Source organism: Aedes aegypti, chromosome 3 (assembly GCF_002204515.2).
Source record: "Aedes aegypti strain LVP_AGWG chromosome 3, AaegL5.0 Primary Assembly, whole genome shotgun sequence".
Classification (NCBI taxonomy): domain Eukaryota; kingdom Metazoa; phylum Arthropoda; class Insecta; order Diptera; family Culicidae; genus Aedes; species Aedes aegypti.
In genome coordinates, this window is record NC_035109.1 from 33,371,466 (window position 1) to 33,393,453 (window position 21,988).

At 35.1% G+C, this 21,988-nt stretch overlaps 1 protein-coding gene across 2 annotated transcripts in view; it reads left to right on the forward strand.

Annotated features, from left to right (window-relative positions):
* The window catches only part of LOC5567372 (PAX3- and PAX7-binding protein 1), a 53,952-nt gene that overhangs the window by 4,235 nt on the left and 27,729 nt on the right, over positions 1-21,988 (forward strand). The window contains exons 2-4 of one of the 2 annotated variants that reach the window (XM_021853907.1): positions 9,650-9,936; positions 10,387-10,633; positions 10,697-10,873. In XM_021853907.1, coding sequence (XP_021709599.1) covers positions 9,650-9,936; positions 10,387-10,633; positions 10,697-10,873 — 711 coding nt within the window. Of the gene's footprint in view, positions 1-9,649; positions 9,942-10,386; positions 10,634-10,696; positions 10,874-21,988 lie in introns of those variants that run through there. The other variant, XM_021853909.1, reaches the window with a different exon arrangement.

Genomic DNA, 21,988 nt, shown 5'->3' on the forward strand with positions numbered 1-21,988 from the left:
TTTCATCCGATGGAGCTAAAATTTTCGGAGGACACTCAGAATTTGATCTTGAATCGAAAGAGCGGTGTGGAGCAAACACGATTTTTAAACCATACCCTTCAGGTATCGGAGACTTCAGCGGCTTACTGCCACCTCAGTTCCTTTATCCTCATGATAATTTTGAACTATTTACTGACATGACAATTATAATTCGGCCTTCTGTGTGTTCGGCCTGTGTTTTGTGGTAGGCTAGTATGTCTTCGGTCTTTTGTGGTTCGGCCTTCTGTGAATCGGCTTTATGTGATAATTCCAATAAAACAGAACAAGATTAACAACCATCTTCAACAGCAATTTTCTGGTTGTCATCCTACCTTGTTTTATTGTTACACTAGTGGTCCCGGCAAACTTTGTCTTGCCATCAAGTATGCTGTTGAATAACGCTATGAAAACTCCCATATAAAGTGGAAGATTAGTTTATTCCCGCTTTTTTTAATTATCCTTGGGACCAATACTATCCTAACATGTTAAAACCAAGGGTGGAGGGCGGCTGTCAAATGGGAGTAACATTGAAAAGCCACCACCCTAAGTGCAGAACCAGTTTTAAGCCTTAAAGCGAAGTATGCACTTCAACAGAAAACTAATCGCTTATCTCGATGCGTGGGAAATTTCTTGCACGAAATGCTCAAGAAAAGCATTTTTCTTTGATCGCAGTACGCAGTTGAAAAGAAAATGTCATTTCAAATGAAGCTCACTGTAGGAAATTTCTTTACCATTTCTTGAGCAGAATTTTTTACTTCTCTTGAGCGAAACAGCAGAAGTAAAAATCATCAATGCGCTTGAAAAATATTGTTGGCAAGCAGTTATTTGCTACGCGCTATTGCAGAGCGCTGTTCGAAATTTAATCAAAAAATTCTGCTACATTCTCAAAAAGGATGTTTTCGATAAAATTGTTCACGCCTTCACCATTGTTTGGTCGTACTTTTGTATGAATGTTTACATTTTAGAACCAGCGACATGTTGAGGTAGTTATAAAGAGCCGCTAGTAACACCCTTGGTTAAAAGTTGAGAGAGAGGAGACAACTGGCTTTTGGCCGGTACGCTGATCATAAGTACTGTGCAAAAGGATAGGACAAGAAACGGTCAAGGAATTATTCCGCTACCGAAATTACTTGAGCTGTACGCTGCTGAAAAGTAGAGCTGATTTCATAACATAGGTAACGCCTGCTGTACAAATCAAATGGAGCTGTCACTTTTCCGTACGGAAAAATGTGCCGCTCAATTATTCCGCAAGTAAAAGTGACATTTCGCTCATATTGGATCGGCTGTCAAAATTACTTCGGTAAAAAGGAGACATTTTACTTGAGCGCTTTACGTTTCAGGTGCATACTACGCATTTGCTTGGGCAGCGTTCATTTACTACGTAACGCTAAAATTTGAAATTTTTGACCACCGTTACACTTTTTGTATGAGCCGTAACGCTTGACAGGGTGTCGACTACCTGAAAAAACCTGGAAAGTCAGGGAATGTCAGGGAATTTATTTTGACCTGGAAAGTCAGGGAAAATCAGGGAATTTCACTTGAGGTCAGCGAAAAAAATATCAATACTACAACATCAAACGAGTTTATTGTCTGCAAAGTAATGGATTATGCTAAATCAATACACCTTCAGCATGGCTTTGATTTGCAGTCGTGGATTCTAACCACTCGACTAAGGAACCAGGGCCCAGAAAATTCTCCAGAAATTCTGAGGATGATTCTCAAAGTTCCTCGATTATTTTTAGTAATCCAGAAAATCATTGAAACGCAGAAATTTCAGGAATATCATTTGAAATAATCTTGATAATCTATTGACCAGTGCTGGGAATGGTATTAGTAGTAGGCTTGAATTTCGCGAAAATCACGTGGCATTCCCAGTACAGTAGTTCAAAATGTGAATCTCATCAAGTAGCCTATGTTGGGTGCATGAATTTTCTAAAACGTTAGTGTCATTGAAGGCTCTTAATGCGGGAAATGCAGCGGAAAATAGAACATTTTTCTACAGTAATTTTGGGTTGCCCTTAGCAACGGGTGTTCTGCAATTTTCAAGGCTTTTTGCCTACAGCAGCGATGGACGTGAGTTTCACTGGCTTCACTGACTGTGATTGGCTTTGTTTGGCTACTGTTGAGTGAATTTCAGATTTTTGCCCAGCCCTGCTATTGACAATTTGTGATATTACTTAGAGATACTCTTAGATGAATTCTTAGAAGAGTTCCTCGGAGCATTGCTGAAGGTACGACAAGTACAAGAAAAACATTAAAAACCTTCTAATCAGCGCATTGTTCAAGCCCTGAATGCATTCTGTTAAAAATATTTAGATATTTTTTTCGGGGAGCAAAACTAGAGGTAATTCGTATCGAAATCCTAAAATATTAACTGTAACGAATCATTCTGAAGAATTATCATAGATATTCAAAACAAATGAAAACAATTTGGAAAAAAAATATGTTATCCTGAAAAATATTTTTATAAGCATTCCTGAAATAGTTCTAGGAAATCCAAATGCTATTTTTAGAAATATTTAAAACTGAATGAAACAACAATTTTTAGAGAATCTTGGAGATGAGGAGCTTCTGGAGGAAATCTTTCAAGAGTTCATTGAGAAGTATTGAAGGAATATCTGGAAAAATATCTTAAGAGTTTCAAGAAGAATTTCTGAGCAATCTATGTGGAATTCCTTGAAGCAATTCTCCAAGAAAGTTCTATGGCATTGGCTAGAATTCAGCCTGGAAAAAGAAATAGCCAAATTTGAGGATAGCTTTCTTCCAACAAAAAAAGTATGGTGGATGATTGTAATAGTGTTGCCTCTTGTATAAAAAAGTTATAATCAGGAAGGAGTCCAAAATTTTCGTTCATGTCTAAAATTTTAAATTAGGTCTAAGGTAGTTCACTAGCCGAGAACATCTTTGTTTATACGAATCTTCAAGTTTGAAAAGAACTTTTCTGGAAAACAACTGGAAGGTCAGGGAAAGTCAGGGAATTTTATTTTCAAAATTGAGTCGACACCCTGATACCATACTCAGTGCCGTAGCGTGCGGTTGGCCAGGTTGGCACCCGCCAAGGGCGCCAGCCTGTGGGGGGCGCCAAAATGCGTCAAGCATATTTTGAAAGAGATTTATTAAATAAGGGCGCCTCTTACGCCACAATTTGAAAAGAAACTCCTTAACGTAATAACGGAAAAGTTAAACAGTGCCTGAATTGCTTCCATAGACTTTTTTATATTTTGAATGATTTCTATACATTTATTTCTAAAGTTAACATTATAATTATTTGATAAATCTCTAAGTGATCTTGAGAAGAAATAATGAAGTATCCAAATACACTTGATTCAAATTAAACACATAAAAAAAAACAAACATTCTATCGAGCGTGATTTTTTTGAAGACAATCTCACTGTATCACAAATTAAATTCTCTTAAAAACCTGAGGAAAACTCATGGAATCTTTCACAGGATTATCAGAGTACGGTACATAATTGTAACAGTAAATCCTGAACATTTCACATGACGCAAGGTGAGTTTCTGACGGATTTCTTTTGTAAACTTCTTTACAGTTGGGCAAAATATTAAAAAAAATCACAACCTGGAAACCCCATAATCCTGAACAACATTTTCAGAGAATTTTGTGTCAGTGAAAAACACACATGAGTTGAAAAGAATGAAATTTGTTTTCCCTAGTATGAATCAAGTTTTTTTTACTGGAGAAGATTAAGCACTAACCAATTTTAGATCACATTACAATATAATTTCTGAAATGCAAAAAAAAATCGTAATGAATTCTGCGCTTGTTCCATAGTACCTTTTATCAATAATTAAACAATTTTCTATTTTTCGTGTTACTATTTGGGAATTAAAATTATAAATTTCATCAAATAAAATTGAAAAAGTTTTTTAATTGAATATTTTCAAAGGATTTGAACAATTTGTTTCTATTTTTCGGAAACATCTTGGCGAAACAAGTAAAACAATGTTTTCTGGAGGAGTTGTTAAGCAAAATTATTATGAAATATCTAGAAACCTCTGCATTTTTCTAAGCAAACAAAAATATAGTTAGCACATTGTGTCCGCTATTTTAAGAAGAATTTCATTAATGCCAAGCTCAGCATTTTCTGCAGATGCGTCTCAAGAACAATAATGTTCTTATGAATTACTTACTTCAAAACATCAGATTTTGAACAGTTCTCAAGAAAATCTGTCTTGTACATCGTCTATTGATATTTATCAAATATTTAGTAAATACTTAAGTCTCAGCATAATATTTTTTATGGTTTCGATAATACTTCCATATCGTAGTCCTTCTAATATTCTAAAAATAATTTTTAATGACAATTGACTAGTTTCCCGAGAAACATGCTGCTGAAGCTGTAACTCAGGTATATAAACGGTAAACATAAAACTGGATTACTTTATAGATACAATCAAAGTTGATTTAAAGGGGGAAAGGGCCCTTCTAGAGTCATATTGAAGTTATAATTTATAATATTAACTCAAATATCTTTGCCATATGAGCCTTTAGTTTTGAGTTTTCTTTTGTTTTGTTACGTTATATAAAAAGATGAAGAGGTTTTGTGCCTTCTTGAGAAAAATTTCGAATGAAAATCCCACTTTCAAAATTTCGTCTAAACTCTAAATTCCTTATAACTGTAGTTATATAGTATAGTGCTAGCTTTATGTGCTTTATATGTTTGTATGCATAAATTACAGCTTGAGTAGCATGGTTACTTGGAATGTTTTACGTAAACGGTAATCACATACAAACTCGCATCATGAAAACAAAATTGGCTTGGGGGCGCCCAAAGGGAGGTTTGCCAAGGGCGCCGTGAGGCCACGCTACGGCTCTGACCATACTTTTCTAATGTATCAACAAATAACTTTTGAGCTTTGAAAAGTATTATGAAATTCGTAGCCAAGTATTTCCTTACACATTAATTTGAATTCTGTAGTAAACTAAGCAAATAAATCTTCATATAAGCCGGTTCTTGCATGTAAGTTGACTGTAGACGTTAAACAATGCATTTTAACACCTAATATCTCGAAAACTAGAAAATATTTTTGAAAACAGCCATGGTTTCAGTAACTCTAATTTAAGTGACTAGCAGTATTTTGATGCTTGAAACAAAGAAAATGTTCCGCAGTGTAATTGTAATGATTAATTCACGTACACACTAGTAAAATAAATAATTTTTAATGAATCTTCTGAATAGCCCGATCTCAGAATGTATTTAAAGCATTCCTGTTGTTCGCAGAAATTCTAATGAAATACAAAAAAAAAACATTTTATGTCCTTTGCAGAGTTGGTAAAACTCTCTTTTAAGATATTTGGTGTCTATTTCAATGCAAGTCTTGAAAAAAAATCTTTTTTTGAAGGAAGATCTCTAAAGTGTCTGTTTTGAACAAAATGGTCTCTAAAGTCACTATATTCATTATATTGCTTGCAGTTAATCCTGATGCAAAATTACACACAGTAACATTCAGAGACTATAAGGTACCGCGGGGCAAGTGGGTAAATGGGGTAAGTGAAAACAAGTGATATATTTTACTGAATATGTGAATAAACGTTTTAAACTCATGCGTAAACCATTGAGGTCATTGAGAACATTACGATAGGTAAGAGATGTCTGAGATTTTTCAGCCATTATTGCATTATAGAGCGAAATATTGTTAACCTGTCAACTGTTACTCCGTAACAAGTTGGCGGCGTGCAACCTTATTTTAATATTTTCAGTGGAAAAAAGTTGCGGAAAATAATTTTCTGTACCACTTCTAAGTTATCCCTTCTGACAGTTTTAAACTGCAATAAAAAAAAGTTTGAGAATTAATTCGACATAGACCTAAAAATAACTAAATTGAAACACCTCTAATTTTCTAATCACGTGGGGCAAGTGAAAAGTTTCTCATTAGAGATTGAATTTGTGTTTTCTCTTTAGGTAGCTATAAGTATTCAAGGTTCGCAATTATCATATACCAATAGAACGTGCTGATAATTCAAGAAACACTATACTCAAAGCGATAAATGCTATTATCACGGTCAAATCATGGAACTTCTCTAAAAATAAGGTTACCAAATATTACGATATCAATATGTTTACTTCGGACAGCCGATTAAAAGGAAGACGTTGATTGAAAAGTTCCAATATGAGAGAACGCACGAAAATCTCGTGGAATGTCTATGTTAAGCTAGTACAAAACATAGAAAATGGGGTATAGGTGTATCCACATATAAAAGTTTCTAAATACTTTATTGAAGGATTCCGTTTGATTTCTCTTGAAGAGTTATCCTACAACATATCCGATTTTCTTAAAAACAAATAACGAGCGGTGAATATTCTACAGAGCAGGAATGCAATTGCTGTCCCATGATGTAAAAACTAGCATTGGAAATGTTGCAGTTATAATGTTGTCGAATCATTTCGAAAAACATAACTGAACAGAAGAAAATTCAAGTAACAAGAAAAAAGTTTTCTTTGTTTATTTATTACTTATGTTATTGTTCATTGGGCGCCTTAACAAATGTTAAAGGTAGTATAAATCATGAATGTAACTGTTAGTTTTTAGATATATTGTTCAAAACGATAAACTTTTCACTTGCCCCGCCTGTAGGGCAAGTGAAAAGTAAAGAGACATTTTTCAAAAACTTTTTCTGTACTTTTTTCTTTAATTTTACATAAAAATCAACCTCATTTGTTTTAGTTTAAGGTCTCTAGAATTTGAAGAATCCCAACTATGCGAAATCCATTACCCACTTGTCCCACGGTACCTTAATGCGACTATTCAACAGGCTCATCTAGATTTTGTTCTCAGATTCCTCGAGGAAAAGCTTCAAGAAATATCCCAGTAATTTCAAGAGATTTGATCTGGAATACTTTCAAAGATGATTTTTTTTTTGTAGAGTTCTCTCTACCAATTATCCCAAAAATTCATCCAGCGAATTTCCAAAGGATGCTTAGAGGAATTTCTCCAGATTGTGCTCCCGTTATTTTTTTAATTTATTTCCTTGATTTATTTTTTCGAAAACTATCCCAAACTATACACTAATTCTTCAATCGATTCCTCTAGTTATTGCTCTAAAGAATTTTCCAAAGATTCATATACAGAAATTTCTTCAAGGAAGAAATTGTTTTGAAGAAATTCGCTTAGATATTTTGCCAAGAAACCCCACAAGAAATCCTACGCTTTTTCATGTAAATTCCTTTGGAGTTCATTCATGGTTACTTCCTGGAATCGTTCCAACAGTTTGTCGAGGTCATTCGAGGAAATCTATTAGGAAAGAAGGATTTCTCAATAAACTCGATCGTCGATTCATCATAATGCTTGTAGGAGTTTCTTCAGCATTTCATCCAAACGTTTTCCAATTAATTTCTCGAATAAAATACCTTTGGAATCTTCTAAAGTTTAGTCAAGGTTCCACACCAGCTAACACTACTGCAAATTTTCCAGTAATTACTCCGATCATTCTCATACAAACTTCTTTGAGAATTCCTTCCGATGTTATTCAAGGAATTATAATTCTGAAAATCCTACGGGATAAGCTATTCGATTGATTTTTGTTTTCAATATCTTAACAATTGATCTAGGAAATCTTCTAAAACTTCCTCAAGTGTCCAGGAGTTCTTTCAGGGATCCTTGTTCATCAAGAGTTATGTACTTTAAACCATACACAAACTTCATCGGAGTTTACTTTAGGTTTTCTTTTAAAATATTACTCGTCCAGGTTTTTATCAAAGATTTATTTAACAATATCTGAAAAATTTTCATTAAATTTCTTTAGAGATATTCTTTTAAAAATGCCTGAAAAAATATTCGAAGACTTACTTGGGAAATATCTCAAAGAATTATTTGAGTAATTTCTTAAGAAATCTTAGAAGGAATCTAGGGTACATTCAGAAAGTATCCACAGAGAAATTTCAACTCGAATATTCTGAAAAAGAATGTTGTAGGAGATTCTAAGAAAGACCCAGAGGTGCTTTCTGGAGAAGATACTGTTTTTTAGATGTTCCAAACGGGTATTTTTGAGAGTACCCGGAAGGAAGCGATGGAAGAATTTTTGGAGGAATTCCTAATGAAATCTCTGAGGTGTTTTTTATGGTTCTCCTTTGAAAAATCCATATCATATTCTTGAGGTTTCTAAAATGAAATTGTAGAAGGAATTCCTTGGAAAATAATGACTAAAGAACTAATGAAATCTTCTTTTTTTGTTAGTGTTTTGAAGCCATTTAAGACCTACTGTAATAAATGAGTTCAAATTCATTTAAAATTTATAATTCGATAATCATCAGTATTTAAGAGTTTTTCTTGAGACTGGAATTTTTTGCTAAGACCTGGAAAAAACCTGGAAATATCAGGGAATTTCACTAAACGAGTAGACACTCTGATTTGGCATAAAGCCATTTGGCATAAAGTCGTATGGCATAATGGTGATTTCGCATAATGGTCATTTGGCATAATGGACGTTTGGCATGAAAGAAAAGAAATTAGAAATTTAAATAGTGCTACTTAAAAGAAGATCTGGTGATCAAAAGAAGGGAAAATCGTCGATGAATATATTAGTAGTTATAATGCTAACGTAGGAAAGAAGGCCAAATTGTCAATGAAAATGTTAGTAGTTACAATGCAAACTACTAGTTTAACAACGTAATGAGAAAGAATAGCCTATGACCAAAAGAAGGGAAAATCACATATGAGAATGTTAGCAATGGTAATGCCAAAAACATAGCAACTCAGTTTTCAATGATTATGCCAAACGTCCATTATGCCAAATGAATATTATACCAAATTATTTTATGCCAAACGGCTTTATGCCAAATGACTTTATGCCAAATGGCGTCCCCCCGCATGTATTGGTATACCAAGAAGGGTTGTATCAGAATGAAATTTATATGATTTTATTTATATTTTTTTTCTAAAAAATAATTTTAGGCTGTTTAAGTCAATAAATATGAGTTCAACAATGATTTTACTATGGCAGATCAAAAAATGCTTCTTAGCTGCTAATGTTAAATATGTTGTCGTACTACAGTACAAAGATAACAACCAGCTAATGAAAGAAAATTGATTCCAACTAATGCTGTGGTCAGGGCCTCATACTTAGGATGAGCGGTGAATGGCGCCCTAAACCTTTATCATTGGAATACATGTCATTCGGTACCATTATACATTTTTCACATTTCACATTCACATTGCGTCTAGCGCAAAAAGTTATGAAAATATCTAACGACTGATTTTTGACAGAATTCATCATGTTGAAATGCTGTTAAATGAGTGGTGAATGGCGTCCTTACGGTACTTCGTCTAGAGATAGAGAAATAAAATACTCTTGCTCTGTCATGTGCTGATTGCATTGTATCTCTATTGAGATCATGAAATAATTATTATACCTACTGAAACTTCTTGTTTGAATGTATTCTTGTAATAACGCAAACTCGGCATTGTATGAACATTATGTAAATACGTTGTGTAATGGTTTAAACTATGAAACTACAAAAAGTAGTTCATAAGATCGTAGTGTTCAACCATATCAATCCAATTTATCCAATCTGCTCAGCGCAGCATTTTCTATAGAACAACTCAATCATCGCAATACTTTCCCTTTTCCTTCTCGTTCCAAAATCGACATCAACACCCGACGATCCCGCAGAGGAAGGCGAAATATTCCAAGTCAAAAAGACCTCCCAGAGCAAAAAGGTCATGAAGTCTCTCGACAAAGAACGACGCCGAAAAAAGCACGCCGAGAAGAACGGCTCGTCCCGGGATGGTCCGAGCTATGGCGGAGATTCGTCATCAAAGTCTGTCGTCAAATCGTCCTCAGGCAGCGCTGCAAAAGACCGAAGCTCGGAAGAGCCGGACAAAGATAAACATAAAAGGGAAAAGTGTGAAAAATCTAGTTCTAATATCCAAACAGAAATACGCACAGACGACTTTGTGGTAAGGTTATTATTATTCAATTTTTTCTACCAATTCCACACAAAATAATCCAAAATTGTTATTACGAAAACGCACGATACTTTTACTTAGTCACATTGAAAAGATTGCTCTATTTGATTTTGAACAAACTATTTTGAAAGCGCCACAGTTTCTTTATCATAGTAAAAGATGTTTCTATTAATTCGAGAGAAAAAAATTGCTGGTTGTAGACTTATATAATAAAAATATAATAAAAACCGCGAACTACTTTACAATTTGCGCGAGGAGCCATGCTAATCCTTCTCATAAAAAATACTAGCGCATCTGTTGATCTTTCCAATCCTTGATTCACCTTCGAATGCTTTTTCATTCCACGCTAGTTAAATCCCTATGTCATTTCGCGCAATGCTAATCTTCGCCCGTTTTCTTCCATTCTCTTCCCCCCAATTCGGAAACGAATCTCATTTCTAGCTGGTGGTCAAGAAATCCGATCCGAACCTGCACCAGCAGCAGATTCTGAATGGCCGGGCAGCTCTCTGTGCCGGCAGGGACGACATGTCCTCGGAGGAAGAAGAGGAAGATGAGAGCGCCGGCGAGGGTCACCATCATCGGTTCGCCAAGCCGGACAACTTCAAGATGTATCTGGAGAATGGGGTCATTCCGGATGCGGCCATGATCCATGCGGCTCGCAAGCGCCGCCAGAAAGCAAGGGAGCAAGGTTTGTAAAGATTATGTTTAACGGTGAACTTAGAAGTTGAGACTGATTTGTATCGGTTTTCAGGAGACTTCATTCCGGTAGAAGAGCCGAAGGAGGATAAAAGTAAGAAACGGGTGGTCCGAGAGGATGGAGCAGGCGATGGATCGGACGAGGATGACGATCGGATTGATATGGCGGCCATTACGGGTGCGAAGGAACGCGAGGAACGGCGGGAGCAGTTTTATTCCGTTCAACGAGAAGGTATGTTATGTCGTTACTGGTCATATTATCTGCGAAACAGACAAATCGACTGGATTCTATGAAGTCCAAGCTTCGGGTGCTTTCGGTGTTTGTAATATCAGGGGTCAGGGATCATCGAGTTAGGGATGTATTGAGCACAAATCCAGTGCAAATGCGATTCAATGGACCATCGATGTAGCCATGAAAACCAACTTTTACTTTGGTTCTCTAACTCGATATCGACTTACCGAATATCGAGTAAGGGAGAATTGCCTACATGAAGAAGTTCAATTCACATTTCCTTTGATGTACGGACATAGCATCCGCGATTGTTTCGTCACTGTAATGTTTTCCCGAAAGAAGCAGATGCGTTTTATATAGAACTAAAGAGTTTTAGATTTAGAGCAATCATCACGACAGTGATGTCCATCTTGCAACTATGTGATTCAACATGTCTAGCAAACAATATGTCTAGCCAAGTTTCGCAAAGAAGCAGTTCTGGCTAGTATGTTTTTTAGATATTGACCTATGATGCTTTTGATAACGTGTCTTTCTATGCCATTTTGGAAGCTATACGCAACCATGGACGACCTATGATGATATCCAATTAGGAACCGGAAACTCTTCCCAACATTGCATCGAGCAACAATTTAATTTTTGCGGATGTCTCAAAAGGAATTTGAGAGGCATTTTGTGAAATCTTGTAGCATATTCGCTTATGACGCAACTCAATAATAACGGTATTCGTTTTCATGATTTTGTCTCTTCGATGGTTCCTCCAGATATAACATCTCAACCTTTTTCAAGTATTCCTTCGCAAAGCACTTCACGGATTCTCTCAGAAAGCCTCCAGGGTTTTTCCCACTAAGTCTTGATGCCAATTCTGTGGAAGTTTAGGGGCCGTCCATAAATGACGTAGCATTTTTTCGCAGCATTTCGTCACAAATGCTGGAAAATACGTAGCATATCGAGCACACCCCCCCCCTATATTTTTTTTATTTGTTTTCCTTGGCGACTGGGTTAAAACAAAAAATTGGAATTGAGAACTTCAATACTAAGTTTGATATTAATTACTGACTGAAATGAAAGGATAATCTATTCTAACAGTTTGATATAGAGTAGCGCACAAAAGTAATTTGGAAAAGTTTTCAATAAACATTTTCCTTGGTTTTGGTGTCCAGTTTCTTATAGACTAAATTATATTACTATTGCTGTTCTATTGTATTCTATTCTAAGTGCTTGCACAGCCAATATTGAAAAGCATTCTGGAAATACTGAAATTTCTTCCAATATTTTCTTGTCAGCATTAATATTTGCAGCATATCAATGATTTGATACAAATATTAAAATGGCCAGGCCCAGTGTGCAGACTTGGGGTTTGGAGGTAATTGAAAAATTTCCGGCGATCAGATTATTCATGAATGAATAACATGATAGACAGAAAATTTTGAAATATTGTGAGGGAAGAAACGGGGACAACCGTACCAACCGTTCCATTTAGGGAGATATGCAAAATCGTTGGGAGTGGCGTTGCTAAGAAAGTTAATGCGCACTCCATTGTCTCCTTTTCCTAGGATGGGACACAGGCATTTCACCCGTGTGTCCTGGCTCTAAAGCCTGGGCTTAAGCGCCCTTACTCGCTCTCTGAAACGAAAAGAAAAGTTACTCTGACCCCCCTCCCGTAAAATAGCAATTAATGTATGTAAATTGAAAGTGAATCACAACGAACACACGCCACAAATTCTCAAAGTGGCATTTTGGACTAACTTCCCCTATTTGTTGTGATATGTAAATAAAACTTGAAATAATAATAAAAATCAGAACAATCTCACTAAGTTGATCGAATGCCACGGTGGAGTTGTCATCGCCATGTAAGCCTTCCATCTACCCCGCTTCCATCCCCTCTTTCGTCATGCCAGAAAACGCTCGCGATCGATCACACCTCAGGTTCACATTTATTCCACTTTTGCCGATTCACATTTGTTTTTGCACTAATGTAGCTTTTCAACTACTGATTTTATTTCATTAAAATTTACTACGCGAAGCTTTGTTTCGGAAAGAATTGTTTCAAAGCACAAGCTGAATTCCAAAAAATTCCATAACGCGGAACCGAGGTAAACGTGACAAACTTATATTACTATTGCTGTTCTTACCATAAAAAAACAAGTTTACTATAAAAAATGTGAAAAAAAATTGATTGGATTGATGAAGCTCGTTACTGTCGAGTTAGGGTCCAATATATTTTATAACATATTGAACAAAAATTTCGTTATATTAGAGGATTTTTTTTTTTTAATTATTCGTTGTAAGGAAATAGATTTCAAATGAATCATCGTTAATATTATCCAATTTCAAATCATTTTAGCAAACAGTGGCCAGATACATAAAAGATTACAGTTGAAATATTTGGAATGTTTAGAAAACGTTAGCGATTATTATACAAATACAATAATCTCTATTAATATTTCAGTTGATTTTCATTATCGTTTCCATACTGAAATAATCTTACACAACCTATAATGAAACCGTTAAATAATAAAAAATCTTCAAATTACCGAGTTATTAACAAAATTTAATGATAGGGCCATTTTGATAACACTCGAATCTATTATCCTTATCAATATTCAGGCTATTCCATCAAGAGCATTGATATATCAAAACAAATGATGAGTTGATTGGGTGGAGATCTCCTGCAACATTGAAGGCATAATTCACGGAATAAATATATTGTACTCCAAGTAAAAAATGTACTCCAAGTTGTTAGAGCATTGATTTTTATTCATTACATTAAACTTGTTTTATTTATTTATAAATTTATTAATTAGGACACGAATATAATATAATATTCACATAATTATTTAAAGCTTCAAAACATCTGTTTGATTGCATTTATCAAGATAATCTAAAGTTTCATAGATATTTTTTCAGTCTTATCACATGAATGTTTTGTATAACCCAAGTTTATAAGTAAAAACCTGACTTAATCCACCGATGGTGAGACTGAACCCTTCTTACATTTCCATACAGGTATGAGATAATTATTATTCATCATTCATTTGGAACCTTGTACCAGTACAGTGGGGATTCGCTCGTTGGGGTTCCGCTACATGGAATGACTCGATGGTTGGATGTTCGCTGGTTGGAAAATATTCCAACTAAAAGCACTCAAATGTCAACAGAAAATGTCAAACTGACTTTGACGTCTGAGTATCGTCGCTTTGAAGTCTCCATATATAGAACAAATGCGTATGTATATGTGCGTTTGTGGCGATTTGCTGTCCAGATGCGTTCGTGTGGAGCATTTTCACCAGCTATCAGTCTTTCCTACTAACGGGTCGGATTCGCTAGATGGAAGGCAGTCGTGTTCCAACCAGCGAATCCCCGGTGTATAACTAAACTTTAGGATGTTGTGACTATGTTCTATCTGCCCTAATAGTTTAATGGTTTGCGAAAAAGTCCAGGAAACTGCACGTCAAAAGGCGGATATCGAACTTTATTAGTTTTCATACGCTTATTATCATAGTTTAAGAGGGTCTATAAACCCATGTTGCCATCCTGTAAAATAATATCGAAAAATGAAAAATTGATGTCATAAAATGATTTTGCCAGCGATTTTTTTAAGATTTATGTGCAGGTTTAAATTAAAAAAAGGGGAATTTTAGAGATTTTTGAAAATAATGATTTTTATCTCTGTAATTTATAATTCGATTGCAATATGGTTGTGAATGATATCCGAGCTTTCAATCGACGAAAAAAGAGCTTAAATTGGATTAAAAATAGCTGAGAAATTGATCAAAATGTAAAAAAATGAATATTTCAGAGAAATTTTTTTTCCAGTACTTAAGAAAATTCTTCCAATGATATCTCTGAAACTAGTAATCCGATTTCAATGAAAATTTGAAGGCTTATGATTGAATGTCAGAGCTTTTATTAGCCGATAAAAGAACTTAAATCGGTTCAAAAATGGCTGAGATATCGATCAAAATGCAGACAGTTGAAAATATAAGAATATGCTTTTTCTAGTACTTCACGATACTGTTTGAATCATAACTCTGTAACGAAATGTCCGATCGCAATGAAATTCAATAGCGTTCTATGGGAATGTTGTAGCTTTCTTTTAGAGCTAAAAGTGTTTAAATCGGTTGACAAACGGCTGAGATAATTGAGTGACATTTTTTGTAACACACACACACACATACACACACACACATACACACACACATACGCACACACATACACACACATACACACACACGGACATGTGCTCAGTTCGTCGAGCTCTATCGATTGGTATATGAGACTTGGCCCTCCGGGCCTCGGATCAAAAGTCGGTTTTTCAAGCGATCTTTATACCCTTCTTATGGTTGTAAGAAGTGTAAAAAAAGAAGTTTCATAAAAAATAATTGCATGCATTTTTTTCAGTGCCTTTCTTTTTACGGACTTGATTCAAAATGCTACGTCCACTAGCTATGACCCCTCCCTCCCCCTCGTCACACTTCGTCACAAATTCGTGAAGACCCCCCCTCCCCCCTAAAAAGCTACGTCATTTAGGGACGACCCCTTATATAGAAATTACTGTAGAAATTCTCCGGGAAGTTCCACAAGTAAATTTATCCGATGGAACATCCATGAAATTACTTCCTGCAATTTGCAACTCTGCAAGTTTTCAGCGATTTCTCCAATACATAATTGTTATTATTATTATTATTATTATTATTATTATCTTTATTATCGAGACTTTCAGCCTGTGGCTGGTTCGTCTCCATCATTGTGTAAGAGAGGGCTTCGCGTTGAGAGGCCCCCCTGTCATTCAAATTTTATATATACATTTTAAAATTGTAAGCTATTCTATTGTAAGCGTTGAAATCCATATAGTAAACCAAATCGATAGCCATTTATGGTCAGCATACTGCCCATAAATGCATGTCAGTCCCATGTTTGCTGGATTTCCTATTCACATGGGACAATTATGCGTTTATGGGCAGCATAGTCGTCATCAGGTATCGTTTCTAGGCGTCAATGTCCTTCGGTAATCCATATCGCTAGTAAGTTGGTGTCAGCGTTGTCGTGTATCGTTTAGTGGTTTTAAGATTGCATCTTCAGCGTCTCAAATTTTGTTGTAAAGTCCCGCATCTTTGAAGAAAGCTATTATTGCTGCTTCACTAGGAGCTTCATTCGCAAGCGCATCTCTGATACTATCGGGGATAGTATGTAGCGCTCCAAACTTCTCCAATACAATAATTCTTCTAGAAAATGAAATGTCCGTATATCCGGAACTTATATAAAATGGACTGCCCTAAGCAAGACTGTGATACGATTGGTAAAAGTAAACTTGTTGCTTCGAGGTATCAAATACGACTGCTTATCGCTCTTTATTTCGGCTCAGTTCAGACCTTCGTCTGCGTGGTCGTCATCAGACAACCTTTTATGCATTCGTTAACCGTTCAACGGAATTCATTCGTGTTTACCGTTTTGTCTCAAATTCTGAACAGACTCATATTCCGAACACTCGGTTTTTGTATGGCGATTTGGTTGAAATGTTTCGCTGAAATATGTCACCAAATAACAAGGAAATGGCAGTCAATTGCAATTCAATTTTAACGTCTCCAATATAATTCATAGCGCGAGAGTAGTGATGATTCTCTAGTTTGAAACCAGTAGGATCAGCTCAGATAAATTTATTAGCGAAATTATTCATTTAAATACGGTTCATTCGTGCTGTTCGGAATTTGAATCAAGGTGTTCGGAATATGAGACAGAATAAACACAGTGTTCGGCATTTGAATCAAAATGTTGTTCCATACTTTTACGTAAAAACAATACTAAAACTAATTAAATCAACATTATTATTGGTACACCCAGCAGCTAACAGTTAGGCTTTGCGAAGAAATTGAAATTTACACAAATATCAGCTAATTTATGCCAATCAGATGCATTTGAAGTCACTGTTGGCCTTAAGTGTTCGGAATATGAGTCAAAACGGTATACACATTTATTCTGAAGGGCTTATTTAGCCATATTATATACACTTTTACTTAGGACACCTCAGAAAATAGTCCAGAAATTATTAAAATCATGCTTCCAGGAATTCTATTGAAATTCCTCCAGGGTTGTTTCCGAAAATGGACTTGATGGTGTTCGTAGAATACATAATAGAAAAAAAAATCTGAACTATTTGGTAAACGATATCCACAGAAACATCATCGGATGCATTCCTGGTGAAATATGTATTTGAAGAATCTGTGACGATATTCCAGGGGTAATCTCTTGATAAATTCTCAAAAAAAATTCAGGAGGAATACCTTGAGGAATTATTTGAGTTATTTAACGGATAAATCGCTATTCAAATTTCCAGATACACTTTTAGCTGGGCTGGTAGGAGGTCTCTTTTTAGATACTTGGTCTCTATTTTAATGCAAGTCTCTAAGGGCCGATTTCAGGCTTCCGTATTCTCACTCACTCTCACGATAATGGATTCATCCCTCACAACAATTTTCAGCGATAAGCTGCTTTGCGAAAATAGATAATTGCACATTTCCGCAGCTGTGAGAAGTTTGTTTTCTCTTTCTTCGATCCATGGAGAACTTTTTCTGTATCCGTCGCCACGAGCAGCAGTGCACCAAATTAACCACTCATTTCGTCCAGTTGGTGTGGTAGCATGGTTAGCGTTCACGCATCGCGGTCGTTTTTAGCAATGTTCTAGGTTCGAATCCCGTCGCCGGCACTAGTTTTTGTTTATCCACATAGTGATAATTCTCGGGAGCAGTTGGTGAACGAAGATATGATGGAGTGAAATGAGTGGAATGATTTTCGGTTATCCTCCATCTTTGCTCCAGGGAAAATTAGTGTGAGCGAAAAAAGATGTTCACGTGAGGAAGCGAGAAAAGAATTCTCCTTACGTGCGAAAAATCGTAGATTTCGCATCATTGATACGAAAATTCAGAACCCTTGCTGATTTCTTAACCCCCGCTTAGGTGTTAAACCTAGCATAATCATATGGGTTAACGAGGTTTAAACCTTAAGCGAAGGTAAAGAAAAAAGTTTTTTTCTACTGGAAGAACTTTAGAGTTCAAAGTCAATTTTTCCTCGTGAATGTATCCTATTACAAAAATAGTACAGGCCCCAGAGATGCATTCAGAGATTCTTAAGTAACTATTTCACAGGTTCTTCAGAGGTTTCGTCAGAGATGCTTCAAGAATTCTCCTAGTGATTTCTTCAGATATTTCTTCAAGAATACAATCAGGAATCCTCTAGAGTTCTCTCGATCAATACTTTTTGTGGATTTACCAAAAGTTCTTTCAATAATACGTCCTGAAATTAACGCAGGAATTGTTCCTGTAGTCCTTCCAGACATTTGTTGAATAAAGTCTGCATCATTAACACACTTAGCATGTTTTACGGATTCCGGTGAATTTTACCATAATCTCCTTAGTTCGAAAAATTAAAATACAGTAACACCGTAAAAAAACAACTTTCGGCTGTACAGATTTTATCGAAATAAAAAAAAATGTGTCCTACAAGGTACGTTATTTTACATCATCAGCTTTGAAGATTTCAACGGAATCCATAAAATAATCTAAGAATAAACATTACATTTGCCACACTAGCAAATAATATAAAAAATATTCTATTAACTATGTCAATCTCTTTAGGGATTTGATGTTTTCCAAAAATTCTTACAAGACAGTATTTGCTTTATTTTTATAGAGGCTTCAAATTTACAATTTATCCTCTTACGATGAATATAATTGATTATGTGTAGATCAGAATGCAGGAGTCAATCAATTCCTACAGAAGTTTCGTAATAGATAACTTAAGATTTTAAAATATCTCCCATTTTTTCGAAATTTTCTCCTGTGATTTTTAAAAAAGTTCCTTGACAATTCACTGGAGACATTCCTGAAGTAATTTCTGAATTAACCTTTGAAGGAGTCTTAGGTGGAACTTCTGGGGTAATTCATAAAGTAATTTCTGGCTAAAATCCCAACGAAATTCGGAGCGAAAATTTTTGTAGGAATTTCTAAAAAATCCGTGGAGTCATCTCTTGAATTTATAAGTAATTTATGGAAAAATATGAATTTAATTTTTGAAAAACAACAAAGATACCAAAAGTAATTTAACCCTCTAATACCCAACCCCGCCTTTTGACGGGGTACACTTTGGAATTTTGTGTATTTTTTCATAGCTCGGAAATCAAAATGATTTTATTTTGAGCTTAAACCTTGACTCATAACACGCATATGAGAAAAGTTTTTTATGACTTTTGAAACTTTTTTGTATTTTTGAAAATTGTTTGAAAAATTGTATATGTAACCTACAAATGCCTGGGGTTTATTTAACGTGTAATATAAAAAATCATACCTTTTATATTTTTCTACTATTAACCTATAACAGAAGAAAAGCTTGGTGGTATTAAAATAAGTTCAAACCTGTTTTTCCATTAATTACACGGAAAATAAAAATATTTTCAGAAAAATATTTAAAATGTATTAATTTTAAAAGTACCGTAAAAACTTGAATTTTTATTATTGCTAAAAATCAGTAACTAGAAGAGGCTTCATAGAAAAATGAAAAAGGATAGGGATGTTCAAAAATAAAAATTATAAAAATCAAAAACCAAAATGAATAAGATTTGTAAATAAAAATAAATCATTGTCCAAAACGTGTTTAGAACGATTTTAGATAACTTAAAATGATATTTAGATCAAAAATAAAAATTTGTGTATTAGAGGGGTAAAAGAAAATCATGGGAAAATCAATAAAATAATCAATGAATAAATTCCTGAAAAACTTAGATTTCTATGAACAATTTCTGAAAAAAGTGCTGTGGATTTACTGAAAATATTCGTAATGCATTCCCTTAAGTAATTTCGGGTATAATCCTTGGAAAAAAAAAATCAGATTTTATTCTTGTAGGTATCATGAACGAAATTCTTCGAATAAGTCTATAAAAAATCACCATATAAGTCCTGAAGAAGTTAATTAAATAATATTTTAAAACAATTTCGAAAAAATACCGCACTTCTGATGAAATTCTTAAAAAAAAATCATGGAAAAGTTTAAACAGTAGTACGATCAGAAAGTTTTATTTTGATGTCACGAGAATTCCCAGAAACAGTTAGAAATATCATTAGTATTATTATTATTAATTGAAAACCCTTTCGAAAACTCTCATCCTGGTTTCTTTTTGATTTCTTGGCTTAAATTTGGTGTATTTTCCTGTTTGGTCATTTTTCAGGTATTAGCTCATTCATTTTCCCATTAAAAGCTACTCAATCGCTACTAGTCATGCTTCAGAGAACTTCCGGGGAAATCCCTGGAGTGAATCGTGGAGGATTCTTTCAAGAAAATTCCGGACGAATTCCTGGAAATGAGCTCGGAAAAATCCCTGGAGGAAATTTTGAAGAATTTACTAGAAATATTCTTGTACTGAAGGAATTCCTGCACAAACGCCCATAGAATTTTGTGGAGGAATCCCTGGAAGAATTTTCGCAGGAATCTCTGAAGAAATCATTGGAGCAATTTCTCGAGGAGTCGCTTAGAAATACATGGAAGAATTTCCAAAAAGAATTCTTGCATGGGTTTTAGAAGGAATTCCCATATATGGTCGGCGTTAAGTCAAAGGGGACCAAGAACAAAACTTGGGAAAATTGGATTATTCTCTCATTAGATGCGAAATTACCTTACCGCCGTTTCACTTTGATCAGATTTGATGAATGCTGTAAACTGCGAGAGATATGTAGCAAATTTACTTTGGATGATCAATAAAAATCGATAAAAGTGTGCAGTCAGAGTGGACCAAGTGCGTATTACCATAACAGCGAAAATGATCCCAGAAGGAATCTTTGGAGCAGTAATTCGTAATTCTTAGATATGTTGAATGACTTACTTAGAGGAAACTCTGGAATAATTGAAAGAATATCTGGAGACACTCTCTAAAGAATGCTTGCAAAAATCCTTAGAAAAAATCTAGAGGAATCCTTTCGAAATTATAAGCTTTTTCAATCACCATTCTTAACCTTTTGGTATTCACGCGGTTGAGCACCGTACTGATGCTTTGTAGGAAATGTGATTTTTCCACCTGTCTTGTCAAAAAAATACGACAGCGCGGCTACTGAAATATTAAATTCCATTTGATTGAATTGGATTCAGTCAGTTGATAGTTACTGTCGCCAATGGGTTAAACTCTACATTCTACCTCAGAGCAATTCTCGCTGAAACCAGGCCGCCATCGGCACCCATCGTTAGAATTCCAATTTTTTTTGTCACTGATCGCTAGTTTTCGATAAAACTTAAGGGTGGTCCTTTCTGTTTTCTCAAATTGGTCGACCCCTCGTACGCCAGCTAGCTGAACAGTTTGCGAAAAAACCCATTTTTAGATAAATCTTGGGTATTTCTTCACGGGATATGTCTCATATTTCGCTTGGAACACATAGCAAACTTAGTGGCATCGTATAGAGAAAGGATATAGCTTTCATTTAAACTTGAAAAAATTTTGGCGGTCATTTTGAATTTGGCCGCCATCTTGAATTTTGTCAGAAAAATCGATTTTTCACCATTAGCGCACCGCTAGTTTTGAATTCTGAGATCACCATCAGAAAGCTGAGGAAAAATTGCGTAAGATAGGCTACAGAAACTAGGTGAGCAAAGGTATTTACCCTATGATATGAACGATTTTCTAAATCATGTTCTACTATTTTGATGTATATGGCGAGTGCAATCAATGCAAATATAATTTTTTGTACAACAAAGAAACAAGTTTTCAATCGTTGGTGTATTATTTGAGACAGATGAAGAATAGGAGTATTAATTTGAGTGAAAAAATCTGGCGGCCATCTTGGATTTTGACGCCATCTTGGTTTTAAGTAGTAGAATGAGTTTTCACCTTGTTAACACTCAACATGTTGAATTTCAATGCTACCGTTACACTTATTCTTCTTTTTCCTCACGTTACGTACCTACTGGAACAGACCCAGCCCTTCAGCTTGACTAGTTTTAAAAACAAATTATCAAATAGGATTTTTTAACGCTTATTTGCTACCTGAATGATTCTTCTGCATATCTTCGAGTTGTAAAATAGCATTATTTCTTTCATTAATTTGGTCTAAAACCATTGATACAAATGAACAATCAGTT